This window comes from Fusarium oxysporum, chromosome 2 (assembly GCF_000149955.1).
Source record: "Fusarium oxysporum f. sp. lycopersici 4287 chromosome 2, whole genome shotgun sequence".
Lineage (NCBI taxonomy): Eukaryota > Fungi > Ascomycota > Sordariomycetes > Hypocreales > Nectriaceae > Fusarium > Fusarium oxysporum.
This window is the reverse complement of record NC_030987.1, coordinates 1,926,363-1,944,281: the sequence shown is the minus strand read 5'-3', so window position 1 is coordinate 1,944,281 and position 17,919 is coordinate 1,926,363. Positions and strand designations below refer to the sequence as shown.

The window sequence follows — 17,919 nt, the reverse complement described above, 5'->3', positions numbered from 1 at the left end:
CTAAGCCCGCTTCCTCCGAGCATTGTCATGTTGTTGACAATCATTCTTTGAGGTTGGAATTTGACGTATTTACTTGTTCGTTTTCATGTTCTTTTAATTTTCTGTTTCTTGGTCTTGCTTGATGATCTTTTTCCTGTTAACCTAGCAAAATGAAGCCTTGATTCAGTACCACCACCCACAGTCTCCTCCTGCCAAGCTTCTCACTTAGCTGGCAAATTTGGTTCTCACATTCTTCAAACTTCACTCTTTGTACAAATCGAAAACATGAGTCCCCTGAAGAAACTCATTCTTCTGATCCTGTTTATCTCTTTTATGGTGTTTGTAGCCTTTTTTGGCCGAATACCTGCTCTGAGGTTCGTCTTGCAATTGTCTCCTGTTTACCCAACTTAAGATATTGACTCGGGATAGACGAACGCCTATAGCTGCACTGCACAGGTTAATATGGATTCATATACCCAATCTGATCGCAAGAGTAGATCAGGTGCTCACTGGAGGGAGAGTATCGAGCAATCTGTCCCGGTTCAGTAACCTGATGCTACATGAGCGACACTGGACTGTTGTGGTGAGTTGTCTTGCTATCCCTTTCGAGATGGCGGCAAAATAACATTTCAGATTTTCTTCATGCTCATTATGGTTGTGGGCGAGTATATGTTTATTCCTCAAGCGTGGCCAAAGATTGGATCTTTCACGAAACTCATTGTGGTGGTTACCGTGTTTCTGCCCTACCTATTTCTCTACCTGGCATGCTCTGCTGATCCAGGCTACATTACGCCTGAAAATCACGCCTATTACATGTCGCTCTATCCTTACGACCACACACTTTTCCATCCGGGCCACATGTGTCGTACGTGCAAGCTCCTTAAGCCTGCTCGTTCCAAGCACTGCAGTCTATGCAAACGTTGTGTTGCCAAGGCTGATCATCATTGCGTCTTTATAAATTCATGTGTTGGTTACGGAAACCAGCACTGGTTCATACTGCTACTAATCTCTACTGCATTTCTGTGCACATATGGTGGCTTTCTTGGATTGTCCATTATTACGGTACGAGTTCAGAGATACACTCCTGGCTGGTCTGTATGGAAACCCCGAGGTATGACAGTCAGTCAGTATTTGGCTGGTTGGGGTTGGGGCATTCAAGACAACGTCAACATGGGGGCCTCATCACTTCTTGCAGCCCTGACGTCTCCATTGGTTTGGGGGCTGCTGCTATACACACTCTATCTCGTTTATTGTGGCACTACGACAAATGAGACCCTCAAATGGTCGGACTGGAAAGAAGATATGCGTGATGGATTTGCATTTCGCCGCTCTATGCCAGCAAATCGCCAGAAGAACGAACGGGTTGAGCCTCGCTTCACGCGCTGGCCAGTCGAGGTTCAGCAGGTCATTGTCACTACTCAGGATGGACAGTCCCCAAAGGACGAAGTTCGATATCCTGGAGAAGGCGAGTGGGAGAGGGTTTGGAATTTGAGCGATGTCGAGAACTTATACGATATGGGATTGTGGGATAATCTGGTCGATATATTTGTCCGTGACTATGGATTTGGGAACAAAAATGACGAACCCAATGCCGAGAGACGGCGCAGGCGGTGATAACCTGTATATAGAGTGAGTTGGTGCTAGTCAGCGAGCCGTACGCAGAAGGTGATCTGCAGGCTGACTGCAGGAGTGCAACCCCTGTCCATGGGTATCCAGGGCTGAGCACATGGATGTCCGCCTCAATGATGTCAGTCTTCAAGAGATGCCATGACGTTTGTTTCTTTCCTGGATCACCTGCGCTTCAAGCAATTGTACAATATCCTGTCTTCGTTCATGACTGTTTTCGAGTTTCAGGCAATGACGGTTATACCGTGATGGCTTTGATTCAGCCTCCTCAGGTTCGACGCCTGCAGATGCTTGGCACTCTTTCTCTGCTCGCGATTGTTATCGGCGGCTCAGTCCTTATTTTTGTTGGAGCAAATGCGCTCTCCGGTCGCAAAGAAAAAGATGAACTCGGTAGGGCAAGGCCACCAGGTCAGGCACGTTTCAGTGTCGGTCATGAATGGAGCATCCAGACCTGGATAGCTATTGTTGGTGTTGCATTTGCTCTGTTATCTTATGGCTTTACAGAAGCATATGTTCATCTATTCGATACATGGGCTAGTCGACAAGCTCAACACAGCAATGGCCTCGACTATGCTCGGTATCTCAACTCTCAACCGCGAGCACCAGTCGTCTATGGCCTCAGAGGATTTCCCTCGTTTATCACTTTGCGCTACTTTCTCCTGATTATGAGCATCATTGCGTCTGTGGGCTACAAGTTCGCTATTGTGAGCCCGGACGCCTGGATCAAGGAGAACTTTCACCCAAGATTAATCGAGTTCATCAAGAGTGAGCTTTCGGCAGTGAAGAACGGCTCTATTGTCTCGGAACCTGAGCCATGGATCAATGACTTCCCGCTTTACGATATCAACCGGGCGTTTATCCACTTCAATCAGGTCGCTCAAGAGCCTCCTTATGCTGCGAATATGTCCCTGCCACCGAATGGCTTAGCTATGGTTGGCCATGCTAATTGCTTTTCAACCAGCAGAGCTGATCAATTCTACCCTGGTGACGTTGGAACGCTTCATACTCGAGAAGTAGTCTTAGTGGCCAATGGCTCAGTGGGCAAAGGTGACTTTTATATGACCGAAGACCCAGGCGACTGGCATCGAATGGAGACAACCAGCACCAACTGGTTTGATCCGCCTCGAAGAGCCCTGGTTGAGTATCGACTCGCTGAGTTTGGGAGTCTTCAAATCCAATGGGCGAAGAAACCAAACAAATCTTCAGAATCGTGGAGGATACCAGTAGAGCATCGATCCTTATACAAGATGGAGCTCGCAACCGCCGAAGTCAGGAGATACGTCAGAGACCAGAACTGCAGATTTCTGCCACCGGCGGCTCTTTCGTTCCTTTCTTTCAGCAATGACACTTTCGAAAAATCCATCGCTGCTGTGATGCCATCCTGGGGCAACATAACAGCCACAGAGCGCTTCAACCTCTCGGACCTGATGCCACAATACGGCGTCTGGCTGGATGCTTTGGTAAAGAGCCCAGATACCACGCTTCTCAGCGGTGTCAGTGCAATTATCAGAGCAGTCATGGTATCTATCAAGACAACAAAGCTGCTAGACTCGGAGAACCTGAAGGCGGATTTCTTGCCTTTTGGCGAAGAAAGAGTTTTGGCTCCTGCAGAATCATTTCGTGATGCTAAGTATCCTTTCTACGTTGGATGGAGGGAAAACAAGAACACTGGGTGTCATATCGGTGCTGCCATCGTGTTTATTATCCTCGGTTGCTTTTCCATTATGGTTGGAATATACCGTATATGGCTTGGTCCGCCAGCATTGACTTCCTGGATGGGGCAACATGTCTTTCTGGCTGGGACCGAGAAAATGGCTCTGTCTAATAAAGTGACTGGCTTGGCGTCTGGATATACAGTGGCGGAGTCTGATCTGGGCAAACTGCGGCTTTCAACGCGAAAGGGAGGGGAAGAAGATGCCATGTTGAAACCCAGTGTATCATCTGATGGACAGCAGAGTGACTCGGAGGAAACAAAGAATAAAGGACGAACGGGACAATGAGTTTGATGTACGAGATACTATGCCAACACGTGGTGAATTAGACATACTTCGGATGACTTATGACACGATATTGCTCTTCAGCATTGATGCATTATTTCATTTTACTTTACGTCTCTCATGATATCGTAACCACACGCTTCTAGGTCTTGTGTAGATCACCCAAGACGACCCTCGCCCTCCTCCGCCACAGCAGCGACTATGCAACCCCCCGTCACTACCCTCATCTAGAGAGCGTATTAACCTCGTATTTATCCCAACTCCACGACTCCTTAGTCTTGTAGCTTGCTTACAAAATGGTGCCGAAGCTACACCCTCATAGTCAGTATAAGCAACCCAAGAAAAGCATCAATGGAACTTACCCGAAAGTCTGCTTGATGCTCTTGATGTAGTACTCGAGCCAGTTACGCTTGGTAACATCCTCCTGGCCGATAGGAACACCCTCCCACTTGACTCGCATAACGGTAACGTGGTCGACGTCGTTCTGGTCAAACTCGATGTGCAGCTTGGAGAAGTGACCGGCAGGCCACTGGTTCAGTCGCCAGCTCTGGGTGATCTTCTTAGGCTCTTCAAGCTCGAGATACTCGCCAGACACATTGCCACCGAACAGCTCAAACTTTCCACCAACCTTGGCGCCATCGAAGACCTTGGGGGGAGACCGTGTGAAAGCAGCGATTCGTTGGGGGTCGACAAAGGTTTGGTACAGCTCTTCAGCAGTAGTTCGGAACTCTTCGTTGTCGGTCACGGTAGTGGTGTTTACGACACCTCCGGTCTTACTTTGAGTGCTGGAAGTGGCAGCAGGCTTAGGAGTGGAGCTCTGAGGGTGAATCTTGGGAGTCGAGAAGCCGCTCGAGGGGTTGGAGCCGGGGGCATGCTGAATATCCTTGCCATGCTCGGCGATGAGGGCGCCGGCAAGCTTCTGGAATTCCTGGCGCAGCTGAGGCACGATCTTTGATCGGACGAGATCCTTCACGGGTTGCTTCTCCTTGGACTCGGCAAAGATGTCTACGTCGAACTACGAGGGTTCTTAGCGAGGTTTATTCTACGGCAACACGGAAGGCGAAAGAGCAGGGGAGGTTTTACGTACCACGTACTCGTCTTCTTCCGTGTCGTGGGCGATCTCAGGCACAGTAATGGTACCAGAAACATCATCCTCACCGGGAGCAGATCCTGAATGGTTAGTTGTCATGTCTGCAGTCAAAGTCAAAGTCACCGCATTCCCTTACCAGAATATTGAAGCACCAGCTTGACGTCAAAGATGGTAATCACCTTGCCCTTGCGTTGGCTGACATCGACATCACCATCCATGCTCTGGATCTTATCAATCTTGGCCTTGACCTCACCCTCCTCGGCCTGAACCTTTGTGAGGCTCTCGTCAAAGTAGGACCTGGCCCATGCTGAGACGTCCTTGTTGACCCAGTGCCAGTTGTTGGGGTTGTGTAGAACCATTGTGAAGTCGGTCGAAGGGGTATACTAAATGACTTTGAATCTGTTAGCTTCAACTCCAAACAGAAATTGATCGAGGTGAAGATGAAAGAGTCGAGTCGCAATTGGAATCAGATATGGTCTTGGACCACAGCATGTTGGTCATCAATGAAGGGAGTACAAGTCACTCTATGACTGGTGCCAGCTGGATATCTCATCATGAAAGATGCGACAATTGGTGCAAAAAAGTGTCGTATGTACTTACAGTTTAGTGAAGGAGGTATAGAGAAGATGTTGAAAGGAAAGAGAGTGAGCAGTGGTCAAAATGTCAATAAATAGCAAAGGGAAGGCAGAGAGAGAAGAGCAGAATATGAAGAGTTGAAAAGAGAGGAGAGTTTGTTGGAGAAGAATCCTCTAGAATTTTACTCGAGCCTTGTGCCCCCACCTTTTTCCAGTGTCCTAGAGCTAGCTTCAAGTGGGGCTCATTTCAGAGCAAGACCCAGCCTCGTCATTTTTATCGATAACCAAAGCAATCTTCTCTTCAGCCTCGGCAAGAATATGGCTTCCTAATGAAGGACTAATGGATAACGGGGAAAGGATATATCGAAGATTTCTACGTGGAAATCAACGAGAAATTGATGATCCGCACCCTTCTGTTACGTTATGTCAACTATGATCACAAGTGCCTTGCTTGCGATTGGCATCCCAATTGACCCAAGGATACGGTTGCGTAAAGGCTTGTGGTTGAACACTTAGCGAATTGACTTTGAACATCGACAAGCTTTATGCCAAAAAGCTGGCTTAGCTGATACAGAGCATCAGTTGAAGAGAAACAATACACATCCGTCAATTTCGATGGCTTCCATATTGTTGGATTCGAACGATCAATCATGAAAGATTTCGTGCGGGTGGCCAAGAGTTATCTGAGAAACCCGATGGGCAACTGGATAGAGGTTGGCTACTGGACTTAAGTATGGCCGTCACATTATGATCATGCCTCATGCCCGCTTGGACAAGGGTACATACTTCTGTGATCAACATACAGACCCCGGGGCGCAAGAAAACTTCCAACATTGAACCAAGGTGCCAAAAATATCTAGTCTACTAAATATATACTAAATTATGCTAAGTTTACCTAAAGACTTTTTATCACTTATGATAGAGGTCCTAAGTTTTGTTGCCTCCCCTTGACAGATTAGGTGTGATCTCAAAAAGAGTGGTGTATGGGTTAAGTCAGCCAGATCTGTGCTTCTACCTTTCCTATACCATGCTCGATCTATTCATAGAAACAGATCGTTCTGAGTTCCACCCCAGCTTAGATTTATAAGCTATTTGGTCGGTGACGTTAGCTATGGAATCAACTCCATCAAGCATATCTTTGTTCTTAAATGGCCCATGGCAGTTGAAACTTTAATTGTTGACCGTCTTTTGCGTTGTTATTCTGTTCTCTTCGGATAACTTGGTCCCGGAGATTCCAATGGCACTCTGCAGTCTGCAAGGAGTATTCGGTTTAGCGATCAAAAGTCAACATCAGCCCACAGCATGAAGGCCCCTTGCACATGGATCTCATGCAGCAGTTCGATCCAGACATGCAAACGCCTTTCCGGTCATGGGTCTCGAGAGTTTCAGAGAGTAGAGAAATGTGACAGGCAGCGAGGGACCTCCATTAAGCGCCGGCATCCACACTCAACCCGCATAGTCCATCCTTGTCAGCCAATAGAAGCTGAGGGATGAGTCTAAGAATAGAACCACGGCGGATGGCCCCAAACTTAGCATCTCTCCAAGTCCATTCCAACCTTTCCACTCAGCGGGGTCGGAGGAGGAAGATCAAGCAAGTCCTTCAGCTTCCATGTGGGATATTCAACGTCTTTGTATGGTGACAAACAAGCAACATGACTAGGTATTTGTTGCCGTTCTGCTTACAGCACTCACACAAAAGGCACAAATCAAGCAGCGCTCAACTGATTAGTGTCCATCCTTACTACACCAATGCATCCTCTAGGATCTACAGATACCCCAACTAGGACATATAAAGAACGCCATCTAACTCTGTCAGCTGAGTTGCTCTGCAAGAAGCGGTCGAAGGTGCTCTGTCATCCCCTAGTTGAATCCCCTCAAGCTTAACTAGTGCCTGATAGTGAAAGCCATGCTTGTAGAGCCATGCTTGTAGATCCTCCGTTTCTATTGCCAATTGGCCGTGAACAAAGTTCCCACGAAGCATACCTTGTAGTATCTCTTTGTCCCACCCTCAGATAGCGTCCGTCATCCATGCAATTCTCGACCACCCCAGCAAGTCTCTCCCAAAGCAGGTACACACTGTAGGCAGGGCTTGGCTCTCCGGCAATAAACAGAAAACCGAGAATGGTTTCCAGTTTATCAACTTGAAAATGTACTTGCTTTCAGTTGGTACCTCACTCCCGCTGACACCGCCAAATATTGAGGTGTCGTGATTTCAACATTGTAAAAGGTGACTTATGCAGGGGTCTATCGCCTGCTGCTACTCCAACTGCGACCTGTACATCCATTTCCCTTTACAGAGCCCCTCTCCCAACCACTTTCTCTCTTTTCACCTTTCACATCCAGTCCAATCCTCAATCACATCTCTGTTTCTTATTTGGTTGGTTGCGCATTAGGGGACGTACTCTTCGTCCTCGCCGCAGCTACGGTGAATGGCTTGATGAGATATATTCGTTACGTCCTTGTCAATTGACCATCTTCGATAAGCTGCAGCGTCCTTTACACACACAGAGCCTCACCTGTAACATACGTCTGTCAGGTCTCTCCTCCGGCTGTACTGTGCCGGGCCAGGTCGAGAGTCATCATAGTCATACCTATTCCTTGTCGTCTCAAAATAGTCTCGACTGCTTCGATCCTCACCTGAGCATCGACTCACTCTACTGCTGCTGCTGCTCGCACGCGCCGCCCACCCCGCGGATCCATCCAATCCCTAGCACCCCACGTACCAGAACCAACCGACCAAAGAGACAGCCCTGACACGATACCCAGCTGTTTCTAAGTTAGACTTCCCTCATCCTTTGGTGTTGTGGCTTGAAACAGGGACCCTGGACCTGGCGCTCGAGTGAATCTCTCGTCCATAGTCGCTTGGTTCCTCTGATCTTTCGTCATGACTTCTCACGAAGCGGCGCGACTCCGTCAAGGCCTTCTTCCTCTCACGACAACGTCTGTAGGTGCCTTCAACAACCCTCTACATACGCCCATATCTGCCGTGTCCATGAGCTCCAGTCATTTTCACTCCGCTGTCCAAACACCTGGCAGTAGTATACAGCCATACAACCCCCAAGAATGGGTTCCCACACAGGCTGCTGTCGCCGAGCGCGCCGTTCAATATGCCGGCGAAGTCCAAGGCAAGTGACTAAGAACTAAACATCATGTTATTGCTCGCGTTCTAACATGCCTCAGTGTCGCCAATGCCGCCTCCACCATACAGTCCGCCCAGAAGTCAACAGCAGCGTCCCATGAGTACCGTCTTCGACTCTACACCAGCTGGTACTCCGACTCCGCCGCCTCGACTAAGCACAATGGTGCATCGACCTTCGCCTGAACCAGCCAATGCATCTTTTCCTCCTCCTCCGGGTGTAAATGGGCGAAATGGTTCACGAGATCGCCGCTTTCTGCCATCCTTAGGCCGCCGTAGAGATATGGACACCTCCAGTACTCCTCCACCTCAACCGCCGCCTCCTCAAGCCCATCGACAGAGCATGATTGTGCAAACTTCGTTTCATCAACCTACTCCCGAGCATGGAATGACTGGTCCTATGATTCATGGGCCGCCAGCGGCTCGAAGAGCCGTATCTGCAGGAGCCGTGGAGACACCCACATCTGCTCGCTCACGATCAGCGTCTCAAACCAGATGGGAACCAGGCATGCCTCTCCCACCTCCGCCACCAGGGCCCCCACCTGCTTCAAGCAGGTCGCAAAGCGTACAGTCAATAGATAGGAACACAGTTCCCATCATATCTCCTCCTACAAAAAGACGCCGACCACCAACCGGTGTCACAGAACTCGGACCTGTTCCTCCAACACCTGCAGATTGGAACGAGACGGGGAGTCAAGCAGGCCCCTCAAACCGAAGCCGCTCACCGGGTCTCAGGATTGACACGTCGCTACCATCCTCCCAACCTGTTGAACCTGCTCTGGGGTCCTCATCGAGTATTGGCGGGCTCAATCGGCAAAAGGCAGTTAGACATGACAAAACAATTTTGCAGCGGAGGGCTGAGAGTCGGACCCGACACAGCGTCCGTGGCTCTATAGATGAACGGACCCGACCCGATTCTATGGCCGACATTATGGTACCGAATACGACTGATCTGTCACGGACATCAATCGGTAAATCGACCCCTCTAAGTGACGCACTCGCATCGCAAGACTCTCGAAACTCGACTCCTAGAGCCCCAGCATCAGGGAAGCTGCCTCAGGAAGCGGAAACACCACCTTTCTCTCCCAACGCTTCTAAGCAACCAATATATGCCAGCAGCTCAAAGGTTGTTGCTCCAAAGGCGCTCCCTACTCCGCCTCCCAGGTCCGGATCTGTGGCATCGGTCTCGAGGGTCCGGGAGTCTTCTCGGCCCCCTTCCGCCGGCCTGTTGGTATCGAAACATTTGGTTACGACTCAAACTGCCGATCAGTTTGGAGAAGGGACTATCGATCGGTTCCGCGAATTTGCGATTAGAGAATCGAGGGCCGCTACTGACGCGGATAGGGTGCGTATGTTCGCTGACTTTGTTGTCAACGAATCAAGGATCAGACGAGAACGATATTCTGTCGCTATTGGGGCTATGGGCTCCGAGATCTTTGACCTCACCCGCGACTTATTTCGGCCGATGGTCAGCCAAAGGCGAGAGTCAGCTTCTTCACAGGATCAGTGGACCCCTGGGCTATCCGAACCAGGGCCTTCTCGTCGAGGCTCTATAGGTTCAAACTTGGGGGAAAGTCCTCAGTCTGCCTCTAAAACAGTCAATGTCCCGACGTCGCCGAGCGGGAACAACCCACCAAACGTGAATTGGTCGAGCAATTATATGCCCTCGTTATCGCCAATTTTGAGTATGAGCGTCAGCGAAAACTATGAAAATGGCAGCTCACGGGGTCGTCCTCCGAGCCGTTGGTGGGAATCAGATTCGCAAGGTGAAGCTTCCCATCTCGGACGTTCCAAGAGAGAGTCGAAGTATATGGGCGTAACCAAGACACAGTGGGTTGAGGAGGACCAGCCGTCTGTGGTATACGAGGAGCAAGGCTCTTCATCCGAGTATCCTCCTGAGAAGACGGGCTGGCATGATCAGTCGGAGCCCAACTTGACTCCTCAACAATTTGGCTTCGCCACCACGTCAAACATGGGTTCTAGTCCCTGTTCGACGATCAACCGCGACCACCTGGATGTTTCCCGCCTTGTCACCATGCCTCCTCCTTATCCAAGACACCATCCCGCTGTCAATAACAAACATCCTGAGTTGACATCCATCAGAACAGCCGTGCGAGCTCTGAGTCAACTCGATGAATTGGCCAAGACAAAGGAGCGGTTCACTGTCGAGAGCACCAAACGTCGAGAACAATTTTCCAAAGCAGCGTCTGAGCGCCGTCAAGCTTTGCGTACAAACTTGCAGAATGAGATCAATGCTGGCAGCTTGAGTTATGCTGATGCAGGAGCTATTGATGCTGATGCAAAAGCCAGCGAGATAACAAAGAAAAAGGACTTGGAAAAGTCCGAATACGAATTGTTCCAGAATCAGGTGGTACTGCCTTTGAACGAACTACTGACAGGGCGTATCTCAAGCGCCACAGAGCTGTTTGACGATCTAGCCCGACACCTATTCGATAACGGGCAGATAGACGCGGACATGCCGCAGGAAGAGGGTGATGATAGACCAGAACTTCTGGAAAAATTGACGCTGCTTAAATGGGTCTTTGAGGCACGAGAGGGTCTTTACCGGGCCATCTACGATCTTCTTTCTGATCGCAACGGCCGATACTGCGAGGTTGTACTGACTCCTTACCGACTTTCCGGAAATACTGAGAAACTCAAGTCAGCTGAGGCTTTCTTTGCTGAAGACTCGGCCAAGCGTGAATATGCGTTCGCTCACGAGGTTCTGGAACGGACCCGAGACTTCCGAGGAGTGGTTGAAAAGGCTGTGGACCATGGTGTTGCACTGCAGCTGTCGGCGTTTTGGGATATTGCGCCTCCGCTTTGTGAGCTACTGGACAATATTCCTCTCGATCTGGATGGTTTCAACATCCAGATTCCAGCATCGGAAATTGAAGAAAACCCATCCTACGTCGAGCATCCGATGCAGTATCTTTTTAGCTTGCTGCTTCACGCCGAGAAGAGCACATACCAGTTCATCGAATCGCACACCAACCTGTTGTGTCTACTTCACGAGGTCAAAGAGGCTGTGGTTCACGCCAAAGGCAAGGTCCTCGAGACGCAGACCCAAGATGAGAACGGAAACGCAATTCCCAAGGCAGACAGCAATGCACAGGTGGTGCAAATGCGACAATCAGAAGAACGCCGACTTACCGAGGATCTGAAGGAAAAGGTCCGTCTCGTTCAAGATCAATGGAAGAGCGCATTAGGCGATAACATTACGCTCGTGAAAGAGCGCCTAGGAGGGTGGCTGTTGCAAATGGGTGGCTGGGATGAGTCGCTCGAAGATAGAGGTGTGGGCAGTGTCTAGAACGTTAAGTGAAATGAGTAGAAGTTGATACCCCTGAGCCAAATGGGCTTGATGATTGGAAACGATATTATTCTGTATATAATTTGTTGATCCTGGACCAAAGATGTCCTTTTATATGAGATATGATGACGAAATGGATGTTCTTCATAATCGAGTGATGCCCGGGTATTGCGTCTGTCTTTTCTGTTCCATACACTTATTCGTACACTGAAGGGTGTGGGCTGAATCTAAGCCTTTTTCTCCACCGCCATATTCTTGAGTGCTGGATGCCATCTGGCCTATTCTCCCATCTGTAGATTCGCTGTTGAAATCGCTTGGCGCTTGGTGTTTAGATTCATTCGATGGCTTGATAAGTCATGGTTCGTTTCTCTTTGATGATTCATGGTCCTTGAAGCCCTTTTCCATCCCCTTTCCCGTCTCTTTTCCCATTTTCATTTCGTCGTCAACCATTTACTTGTACTCAACTGGCAAATCCATGCCGACCCTCCTAGCAGTCAAGCGAACACGCTCCTCCTCATCCATACCCATACCAGGGTTATAACGCTCGAGTAACGTGGCATACATGCGCTGAGATCGGAGATAGGCGATGGCTTGGGCAGCAGCGTGGGCGCGGGCGTCTTGCGATGTCGCCGCTTTGGAGCTGGAAGAAAAGGAATCTCGAAGGCGGGAGTGAAGAGGAGAGCGTGGTGAGGCGAGAATGGGTCGAGGTGGTAGCTCGCGAAGGAGGGAGCGGTAGAGAGAGCGTAGTGAGGCTGGAGAAGAGGCCATTTCGGGTGACAGTGGTTGGTCGGAGGGAGACAAAGAGGATCGATCGTGTTGAATGTCAAGTTGAGATGACGCCTTGAGATTGATTGATTGTATGAACTGGGCAGAATTGATGCTTGAAAAGTCCAGCCAATCGGGTGGTTCCGCTACGAGCAGGGGAAAAACTGTTAGTGGGGATGGGAGAGAGAGAGATGCCCCTCCTCATCGATATCGGAGTTCTGATGGCGGGGTTGGCTTGAGAGAGCTATCTTGCCATTGTAGGACTACCTTGGCAATAGAGCTTCCATTATGGATGTATATAATGATAAATCTAGGTAACTTGACTTTTCTGTTTGACATGTTTTGGCTTCTTTTGAAATAAATCTTGATTTAATTGACGCATTCGAGCTGTATTCCGCTTCCAGTTACACCATAACTGAAACAACTCTTTTAACGTCGCAGCTTACATACTCAGACTTCAGACTTCTCAACAGCTCATCCCACTTCTTTTTCTCTTCCTCTTCGTCTCTCAGATCAATCAATCAATCCACATCCCACTCTAATTAGGCCCAATTGCCTTCATCTAGAGCCCGACGACCCGCCCGACGGCCCGAAAGAGACCAACCAGTGTCTGCTCTAAGCTCTAACACCACCATAAAAAACACAAGGACAATTGCGCCATCCCACGTTACTTAGTAGCTACTTAGCTTACATTTCGTTGCCTTGTATGCCCACTGCTACGCCAAAGTTCTTCTTCTCTAGATTCTTTATTCTTTTCTTATTGACCCTCATCCTGGCTATCCTTATTTCGCCAGCCTTCATCCCCCGTCTCCGCCAACTCTCTTCCCATCTTATCCTTCTCCAACGACCGCTCACAACCATGGCTTCTCCATCCTACGCCTCAGAGCTTCAGATCGCCCAATTGGCCGTTCAGCGTGCTACGATCCTTACCAAGCGCGTCTTCCACGAAAAGGCAAAGGGAACCGTTGACAAAAATGACAAGAGCCCTGTCACCATTGGCGACTTTGGCGCCCAGGCCCTCATCATCGCCGCTCTCCGCCACAACTTCCCCGACGACGCTATCGTCGCCGAGGAGGAGGCTGCGCAGCTCCGTGACGATGCGAACCTGAAGCAGACTATCTGGGAGCTCGTCAGCTCTACAAAGCTCGACAATGAAGATGCTGAGAAGCAACTCGGTGGTCCTATTAAGGATGTCGACGATATGTTGGAATTGATCGACAGAGGTGGCAGCCAGGGTGGTTCCAGCGGTCGTATCTGGGCAATTGATCCCATTGACGGAACAAAGGGCTTCCTCCGTGGTGGACAATACGCTGTCTGCCTTGGTCTCATGGTCGATGGCGACGTCAAGGTCGGTGTCCTTGGCTGCCCTAACCTTCCAGTTGACGATTCAGCCCGTCTGACCTCCGACATTGGCTCTAATGCCACCGATGAGGGTCGTGGTGTTGTTTTCTCTGCTGTGCAGGGCCGTGGCGCGAACAGCCGGCCTCTTACTTCTGGCGCTCTTGCTGCTGAGAAGCCTATCTCCATGCGAAGCATTGATGACCTCTCCAAGGCTACCTTCTGCGAGAGCGTTGAGGCAGGCCACTCAGCGCATGATGACCAAGCTCTTATCTCGAAGAAGCTTGGTATCACCCAGGAAAGTGTCCGCATGGACAGCCAGGCTAAGTATGGCTCTATTGCCCGCGGTGCTGGCGACATCTACCTCCGTCTGCCTGTCAAGGCCACATATCAGGAGAAGATCTGGGATCACGCTGCCGGTGATCTCATTGTTCGTGAGGCTGGTGGCCAAGTGACTGACATTCACGGAAAGCGTCTCGACTTCAGCGTAGGACGCACTCTGGCCAACAACAAGGGCGTCATTGCTGCTCCTGCTGCTGTTCACGGCAAGGTTCTCGAAGCTGTTCAAGAGGTTCTGAGCGCCAAGCAGTCGTAAGGAAAAATAAATAGGAAAACAAACGGACATGACTTGAATGAAAGCGAGAATTTCAAAGCAGAAAGTGTAGTTTTGTATATGCCTCGTCAAATAGTACACACAAATCTGTACATGATACTAGAATACACACGCCAGCTGCGTCCAATAGGCCAAGCCACCAAGCTGGCCAGTATAAATTCCCACATACCACCTCTCTATTTGATCTTCTTCTGCTTCAGCTTGATCGTCTGGTCGTTAATAAACACGCCCTTGCCCTTGTAAGGCTCCGGAGGACGCCACATGCGAACTCGTCCAGCAAACGACATGATGGTCTCGCGGTCAATTCCCTCAATCAGGATACGTGTAGGCGCAGGAGTTGTCACGGTCACGCCGCGAGGGATGCCCTCCTCGACAGGATGAGTAAACCCGAGCTTGAGGCACAGGAAGCGCTGCCCAGGAAATTCCTCTTTAGCACCTCGCTCTTCGACACTCGCTCTATAACCGACACCGACGAGACGGAGAATGGCCGTGTGCCCTTCCGAGACACCCATTATATAGTTCCTTAGGTAAGACCATGTTGTTCCTATCCAATTGTCAGCCCCAATGCCATCAAGCGTGATGATAACCGGTGAACATACCCCACATGGCTTTTTGGTCCTTGGCGTCAGTGTCCTGGACATTCAACGACACCACCTTGGCCTCAGGATCTTGCGTCACCTGCACATATTCCGGAACTTCCAGGTCAAGCTCTCCTAACATCCGTTAGCAATTGTTCCCCTCATTTCTACATGCCGTTCCCTCATACCTAAAGGTCCCTTTACAGTGATGGTTTTCTTGTACACCTTCTTGTATGATGTCAAGTCCCTGCTCGCAACCGGCTCGCCAACAGATAGCTCTACGCCAGGAGGGATCGATAGAGGGGTTCTTCCCAGCTTGGATGGTCGCTTCGAGGTCGTGGAGAAGAGGGCAATGGCGGCTTGGGAAGATGCGATCTTGGGTGCTGTCGCTTGCCATGCTGGCACCAGGAAGCTAGGGAGGGTGACAGGGCCAGACGACGAGGCCGCAATGGCTCGTCCAATTGCCCTCCCCCGGCTGGGAGTAAACATGGCGGCCATTGGTGTCGAGATGGCTGCCGTGGGCGTGCAGCAGTATTGGCTCGTCGAACGAGGTTGACAAGCTCAACTTTTCGCGCTTAGTCATGGCATCACGTGCTCACTATGATAACTTACACCAAGGGTCCGTCGGTCAATGTGGTCCGATTGCCGATGCTTAACTTCATGTCACAGAAACATTTCGAGAACTCGGCGAAACTGGCTTGTGACCAGTTTAAATTAGTTAGTGCTAGGTTCACCATCTTTGAGAATTGAATTGGTACAATAGTACTCTTGGAATTTTATTCGGCTCATACAACTATAGTGTACTGCCACTATTGAGGATATCTTAACCCCAGAATTACAACAACTACACTCGAAAAGAAGTTGCAGGCCGGCTATACGACAAACATAACATAGCGGCCAGTTATTTCAGCACATTGTGGAGCATGTTTACTCCTCGCCCTCAGGGAGCTCCTCCTCGTACTCCTCTTCCTCCTCATCAATACCAGCATCCTGGTACTGCTGGTATTCGGAGACAAGATCATTCATGTTAGACTCGGCCTCAGTGAACTCCATCTCGTCCATACCCTCACCAGTATACCAATGCAAGAAAGCCTTGCGTCGGAACATGGCAGTGAACTGCTCACCAACACGCTTGAAGAGCTCCTGGATAGAGGTGGAGTTTCCGATGAAGGTCGAGGACATCGTAAGTCCTCGGGGAGGGATGGCACAAAGGGCTGTTTGGATGTTGTTGGGAATCCATTCAACGAAGTAAGAAGAGTTCTTGTTCTGGACGTTGCGCATCTGGTCCTCGACCTCCTTCATAGCGACACGGCCACGGCTGTATAAAGTTAGCAAGTAATTCCTATGTGCAAAATCGGGTTCACTCACAAAATGGCCGAGCAGGTCAGGTAGCGACCGTTGCGGAAGTCCGAAGCGGCCATCATGTTCTTGGGGTCGAACATCTGTTGGGTCAACTCAGGAACGCTGACTGCGCGGAAAGAGTGAGCACCACGGCTGGTCAGAGGAGCAAAGCCAACCATGAAGAAGTGTAGGCGAGGGAAAGGCACCATGTTGACGGCGAGCTTTCGGAGGTCGGAGTTCAGCTGACCGGGGAAACGGAGACAGGTGGTGACACCGGACATGACAGCAGAAACGAGGTAGTTGAGGTCACCGTAGGAGGGGTTGGACAGCTTCAGGGTGCGCATGCAGATATCGTAGAGGGCCTCGTTATCGATACAGAAGGTCTCATCGGAGTTCTCGACCAGCTGGTGGACGGAGAGGGTAGCATTGTAGGGCTCAACGACGGTGTCAGAGACCTTGGGGGAGGGAACGACGGAGAAGGTGGCCATCATTCGGTCGGGAAATTTCTCGCGGATCTTTGAAATGAGCAGAGTACCCATACCGGCACCGGTACCACCACCGAGAGAGTGGGTGATCTGGAAACCCTGGAGGCAATCGCAGCCCTCGGCCTCACGGCGGACGACGTCGAGGACCTGGTCGACAAGTTCGGCACCCTCAGTGTAGTGGCCCTTGGCCCAGTTGTTTCCAGCACCGGACTGACCGAAAACGAAGTTGTCGGGACGGAAGAGCTGACCGAAGGGACCAGCACGGACGGCGTCCATGGTACCAGGCTCAAGATCGACGAGGACGGCTCGGGGAACATACTTGTTGCCAGAGGCCTAGTTGTGTGAGCTTGGGAATTCTTGACATTGACTGTTAATGCATACCTCGTTGAAGTAGACACTCATGCGCTCGAGCTGGAGCTCGGAGGTACCGTTGTAGACACCATTGCTGTCGAGGCCGTGCTCGCCAGAGATGGTTTGCCAGAAAGCAGCACCGATTTGGTTACCCTGATAAACATTGTGAGCATCCCCCGCATGCGACGTTGAGGAAGCGATGAGCACTTACGCACTGACCGGTCTGGAGGTGAACCTATTGTAGAGAAGAGATCTGATTAGCTTCTTGTCTTGACAGAAGGTATGGTAAAGCTGGTAGCTATCGTGCATTGTCGTTGAGCTGCCACCGCCCAGCGGGGTAGAATCAGGGGCATGATAAACTCAACGCGTGCAACAGCACAACACGAACTTAAAAAGAGAGGTACTTACAATCTCACGCATGTTGATGAGTGTGGATGAATGTAATCTGGAGGAGTAGAGAGAAGGAGGAGAGAAATGGGCCGAAGTCGTCGAAGAGCTGAAGTAGACCTAGCTTTGACGGAGGAGGACAAGAGTGGGTTGGGTTGGGTTGGAAGGAGACCAAAGGGCGATGTTGATTTTTGTTTGGAGCTGGAGGGTAGAGGGTGAAATTGTTCACCGCCACGGCTCCAGGGCCCAGCAGGGGGGGTAAACAAGGGGCAGGGCGGTTCCTTCCAGGCCATTGGACCAGTAAGCACTCTCACTTGTTTACCTCTTGGTCCGTGCACGCGTTCAGAA

At 50.3% G+C, this 17,919-nt stretch overlaps 8 protein-coding genes across 12 annotated transcripts; 4 read left to right on the top strand and 4 right to left on the bottom strand.

Moving 5' to 3' along the window:
• Positions 1–630: 630 nt before the first annotated feature.
• FOXG_06235 (uncharacterized protein) lies at positions 631–1,593 on the top strand (the record flags this gene model as incomplete). Its single annotated transcript, XM_018384801.1, has 1 exon — positions 631–1,593. The coding sequence occupies one exon, from the start codon at positions 631–633 to the stop codon at positions 1,591–1,593; it is 963 nt and encodes a 320-aa protein (XP_018241959.1).
• Positions 1,594–1,709: 116 nt separating this feature from the next.
• FOXG_06234 (uncharacterized protein) lies at positions 1,710–3,605 on the top strand (the record flags this gene model as incomplete). The annotated part of the gene is made up of 1 exon (XM_018384800.1): positions 1,710–3,605. The coding sequence occupies one exon, from the start codon at positions 1,710–1,712 to the stop codon at positions 3,603–3,605; it is 1,896 nt and encodes a 631-aa protein (XP_018241958.1).
• Positions 3,363–6,214, bottom strand: FOXG_06233 (uncharacterized protein). 5 transcript variants are annotated; one of them, XM_018384798.1, is made up of 6 exons: positions 5,293–5,406; positions 4,829–5,083; positions 4,690–4,772; positions 3,965–4,617; positions 3,896–3,910; positions 3,655–3,829 (listed from the first exon to the last, which is right to left on the bottom strand). In XM_018384798.1, exons 2-6 carry the CDS (start codon positions 5,049–5,051, stop codon positions 3,826–3,828), a joined length of 978 nt encoding a protein of 325 aa, XP_018241956.1. In that variant the 5' UTR covers positions 5,052–5,083; positions 5,293–5,406; the 3' UTR covers positions 3,655–3,825. The 5 variants fall into 5 exon arrangements, with proteins under 5 accessions (XP_018241953.1, XP_018241957.1, XP_018241955.1 ...); XM_018384795.1 differs by having other exon boundaries at positions 3,363–3,910; positions 5,293–5,972; XM_018384796.1 differs by lacking the exon at positions 5,293–5,406 and adding an exon at positions 5,473–6,214 and having other exon boundaries at positions 3,627–3,910; positions 4,829–5,075.
• A 102-nt stretch (positions 6,215–6,316) lies between these two features.
• FOXG_06232 (uncharacterized protein) lies at positions 6,317–12,637 on the top strand. The gene is made up of 2 exons (XM_018384794.1): positions 6,317–8,392; positions 8,448–12,637. The coding sequence occupies exons 1-2, from the start codon at positions 8,152–8,154 to the stop codon at positions 11,711–11,713; spliced, it is 3,507 nt and encodes a 1,168-aa protein (XP_018241952.1). The 5' UTR covers positions 6,317–8,151; the 3' UTR covers positions 11,714–12,637.
• On the bottom strand, positions 7,443–12,649 carry FOXG_06231 (uncharacterized protein). The gene has a single exon (XM_018384793.1). It carries the CDS (start codon positions 12,479–12,481, stop codon positions 12,164–12,166), a length of 318 nt encoding a protein of 105 aa, XP_018241951.1. The 5' UTR covers positions 12,482–12,649; the 3' UTR covers positions 7,443–12,163.
• Positions 12,650–12,745: 96 nt separating this feature from the next.
• On the top strand, positions 12,746–15,136 carry FOXG_06230 (3'(2'),5'-bisphosphate nucleotidase). Its single transcript, XM_018384792.1, has 2 exons — positions 12,746–12,792; positions 12,933–15,136. The coding sequence occupies exon 2, from the start codon at positions 13,185–13,187 to the stop codon at positions 14,409–14,411; it is 1,227 nt and encodes a 408-aa protein (XP_018241950.1). The 5' UTR covers positions 12,746–12,792; positions 12,933–13,184; the 3' UTR covers positions 14,412–15,136.
• On the bottom strand, positions 12,930–15,647 carry FOXG_06229 (uncharacterized protein). Its single transcript, XM_018384791.1, has 4 exons — positions 15,620–15,647; positions 15,196–15,572; positions 15,029–15,142; positions 12,930–14,973 (listed from the first exon to the last, which is right to left on the bottom strand). Exons 2-4 carry the CDS (start codon positions 15,503–15,505, stop codon positions 14,606–14,608), a joined length of 792 nt encoding a protein of 263 aa, XP_018241949.1. The 5' UTR covers positions 15,506–15,572; positions 15,620–15,647; the 3' UTR covers positions 12,930–14,605.
• An 82-nt stretch (positions 15,648–15,729) lies between these two features.
• On the bottom strand, positions 15,730–17,787 carry FOXG_06228 (tubulin beta chain). The gene is made up of 5 exons (XM_018384790.1): positions 17,593–17,787; positions 17,396–17,419; positions 17,215–17,337; positions 16,376–17,166; positions 15,730–16,325 (listed from the first exon to the last, which is right to left on the bottom strand). Exons 1-5 carry the CDS (start codon positions 17,602–17,604, stop codon positions 15,935–15,937), a joined length of 1,341 nt encoding a protein of 446 aa, XP_018241948.1. The 5' UTR covers positions 17,605–17,787; the 3' UTR covers positions 15,730–15,934.
• Between the last annotated feature and the right edge of the window lie 132 nt (positions 17,788–17,919).

Bases quoted from the DNA above. Each gene is read 5' to 3' on its own strand.
- FOXG_06228 (XM_018384790.1), bottom strand. The intron at 17,338-17,395 runs GTAAGTGCTCAT...AATGTTTATCAG, and splicing joins ACCTCCAGACCGGTCAGTGC to GGTAACCAAATCGGTGCTGC. The intron at 16,326-16,375 runs GTGAGTGAACCC...AACTTTATACAG, and splicing joins CTGACCTGCTCGGCCATTTT to CCGTGGCCGTGTCGCTATGA.
- FOXG_06230 (XM_018384792.1), top strand. From the start codon at position 13,185: ATGCCCACTGCTACGCCAAAGTTCTTCTTCTCTAGATTCTTTATTCTT.
- FOXG_06233 (XM_018384796.1), bottom strand. From the start codon at position 5,051: ATGGTTCTACACAACCCCAACAACTGGCACTGGGTCAACAAGGACGTC. The intron at 4,773-4,828 runs GTAAGGGAATGC...CTAACCATTCAG, and splicing joins GCTGGTGCTTCAATATTCTG to GATCTGCTCCCGGTGAGGAT. The intron at 4,618-4,689 runs GTACGTAAAACC...GAACCCTCGTAG, and splicing joins CGGAAGAAGACGAGTACGTG to TTCGACGTAGACATCTTTGC.
- FOXG_06232 (XM_018384794.1), top strand. From the start codon at position 8,152: ATGACTTCTCACGAAGCGGCGCGACTCCGTCAAGGCCTTCTTCCTCTC. The intron at 8,393-8,447 runs GCAAGTGACTAA...AACATGCCTCAG, and splicing joins ATATGCCGGCGAAGTCCAAG to TGTCGCCAATGCCGCCTCCA.
- FOXG_06229 (XM_018384791.1), bottom strand. From the start codon at position 15,505: ATGGCCGCCATGTTTACTCCCAGCCGGGGGAGGGCAATTGGACGAGCC. The intron at 15,143-15,195 runs GTATGAGGGAAC...AACGGATGTTAG, and splicing joins CACTGTAAAGGGACCTTTAG to GAGAGCTTGACCTGGAAGTT. The intron at 14,974-15,028 runs GTATGTTCACCG...ACAATTGGATAG, and splicing joins GGACCAAAAAGCCATGTGGG to GAACAACATGGTCTTACCTA.
- FOXG_06231 (XM_018384793.1), bottom strand. From the start codon at position 12,481: ATGGCCTCTTCTCCAGCCTCACTACGCTCTCTCTACCGCTCCCTCCTT.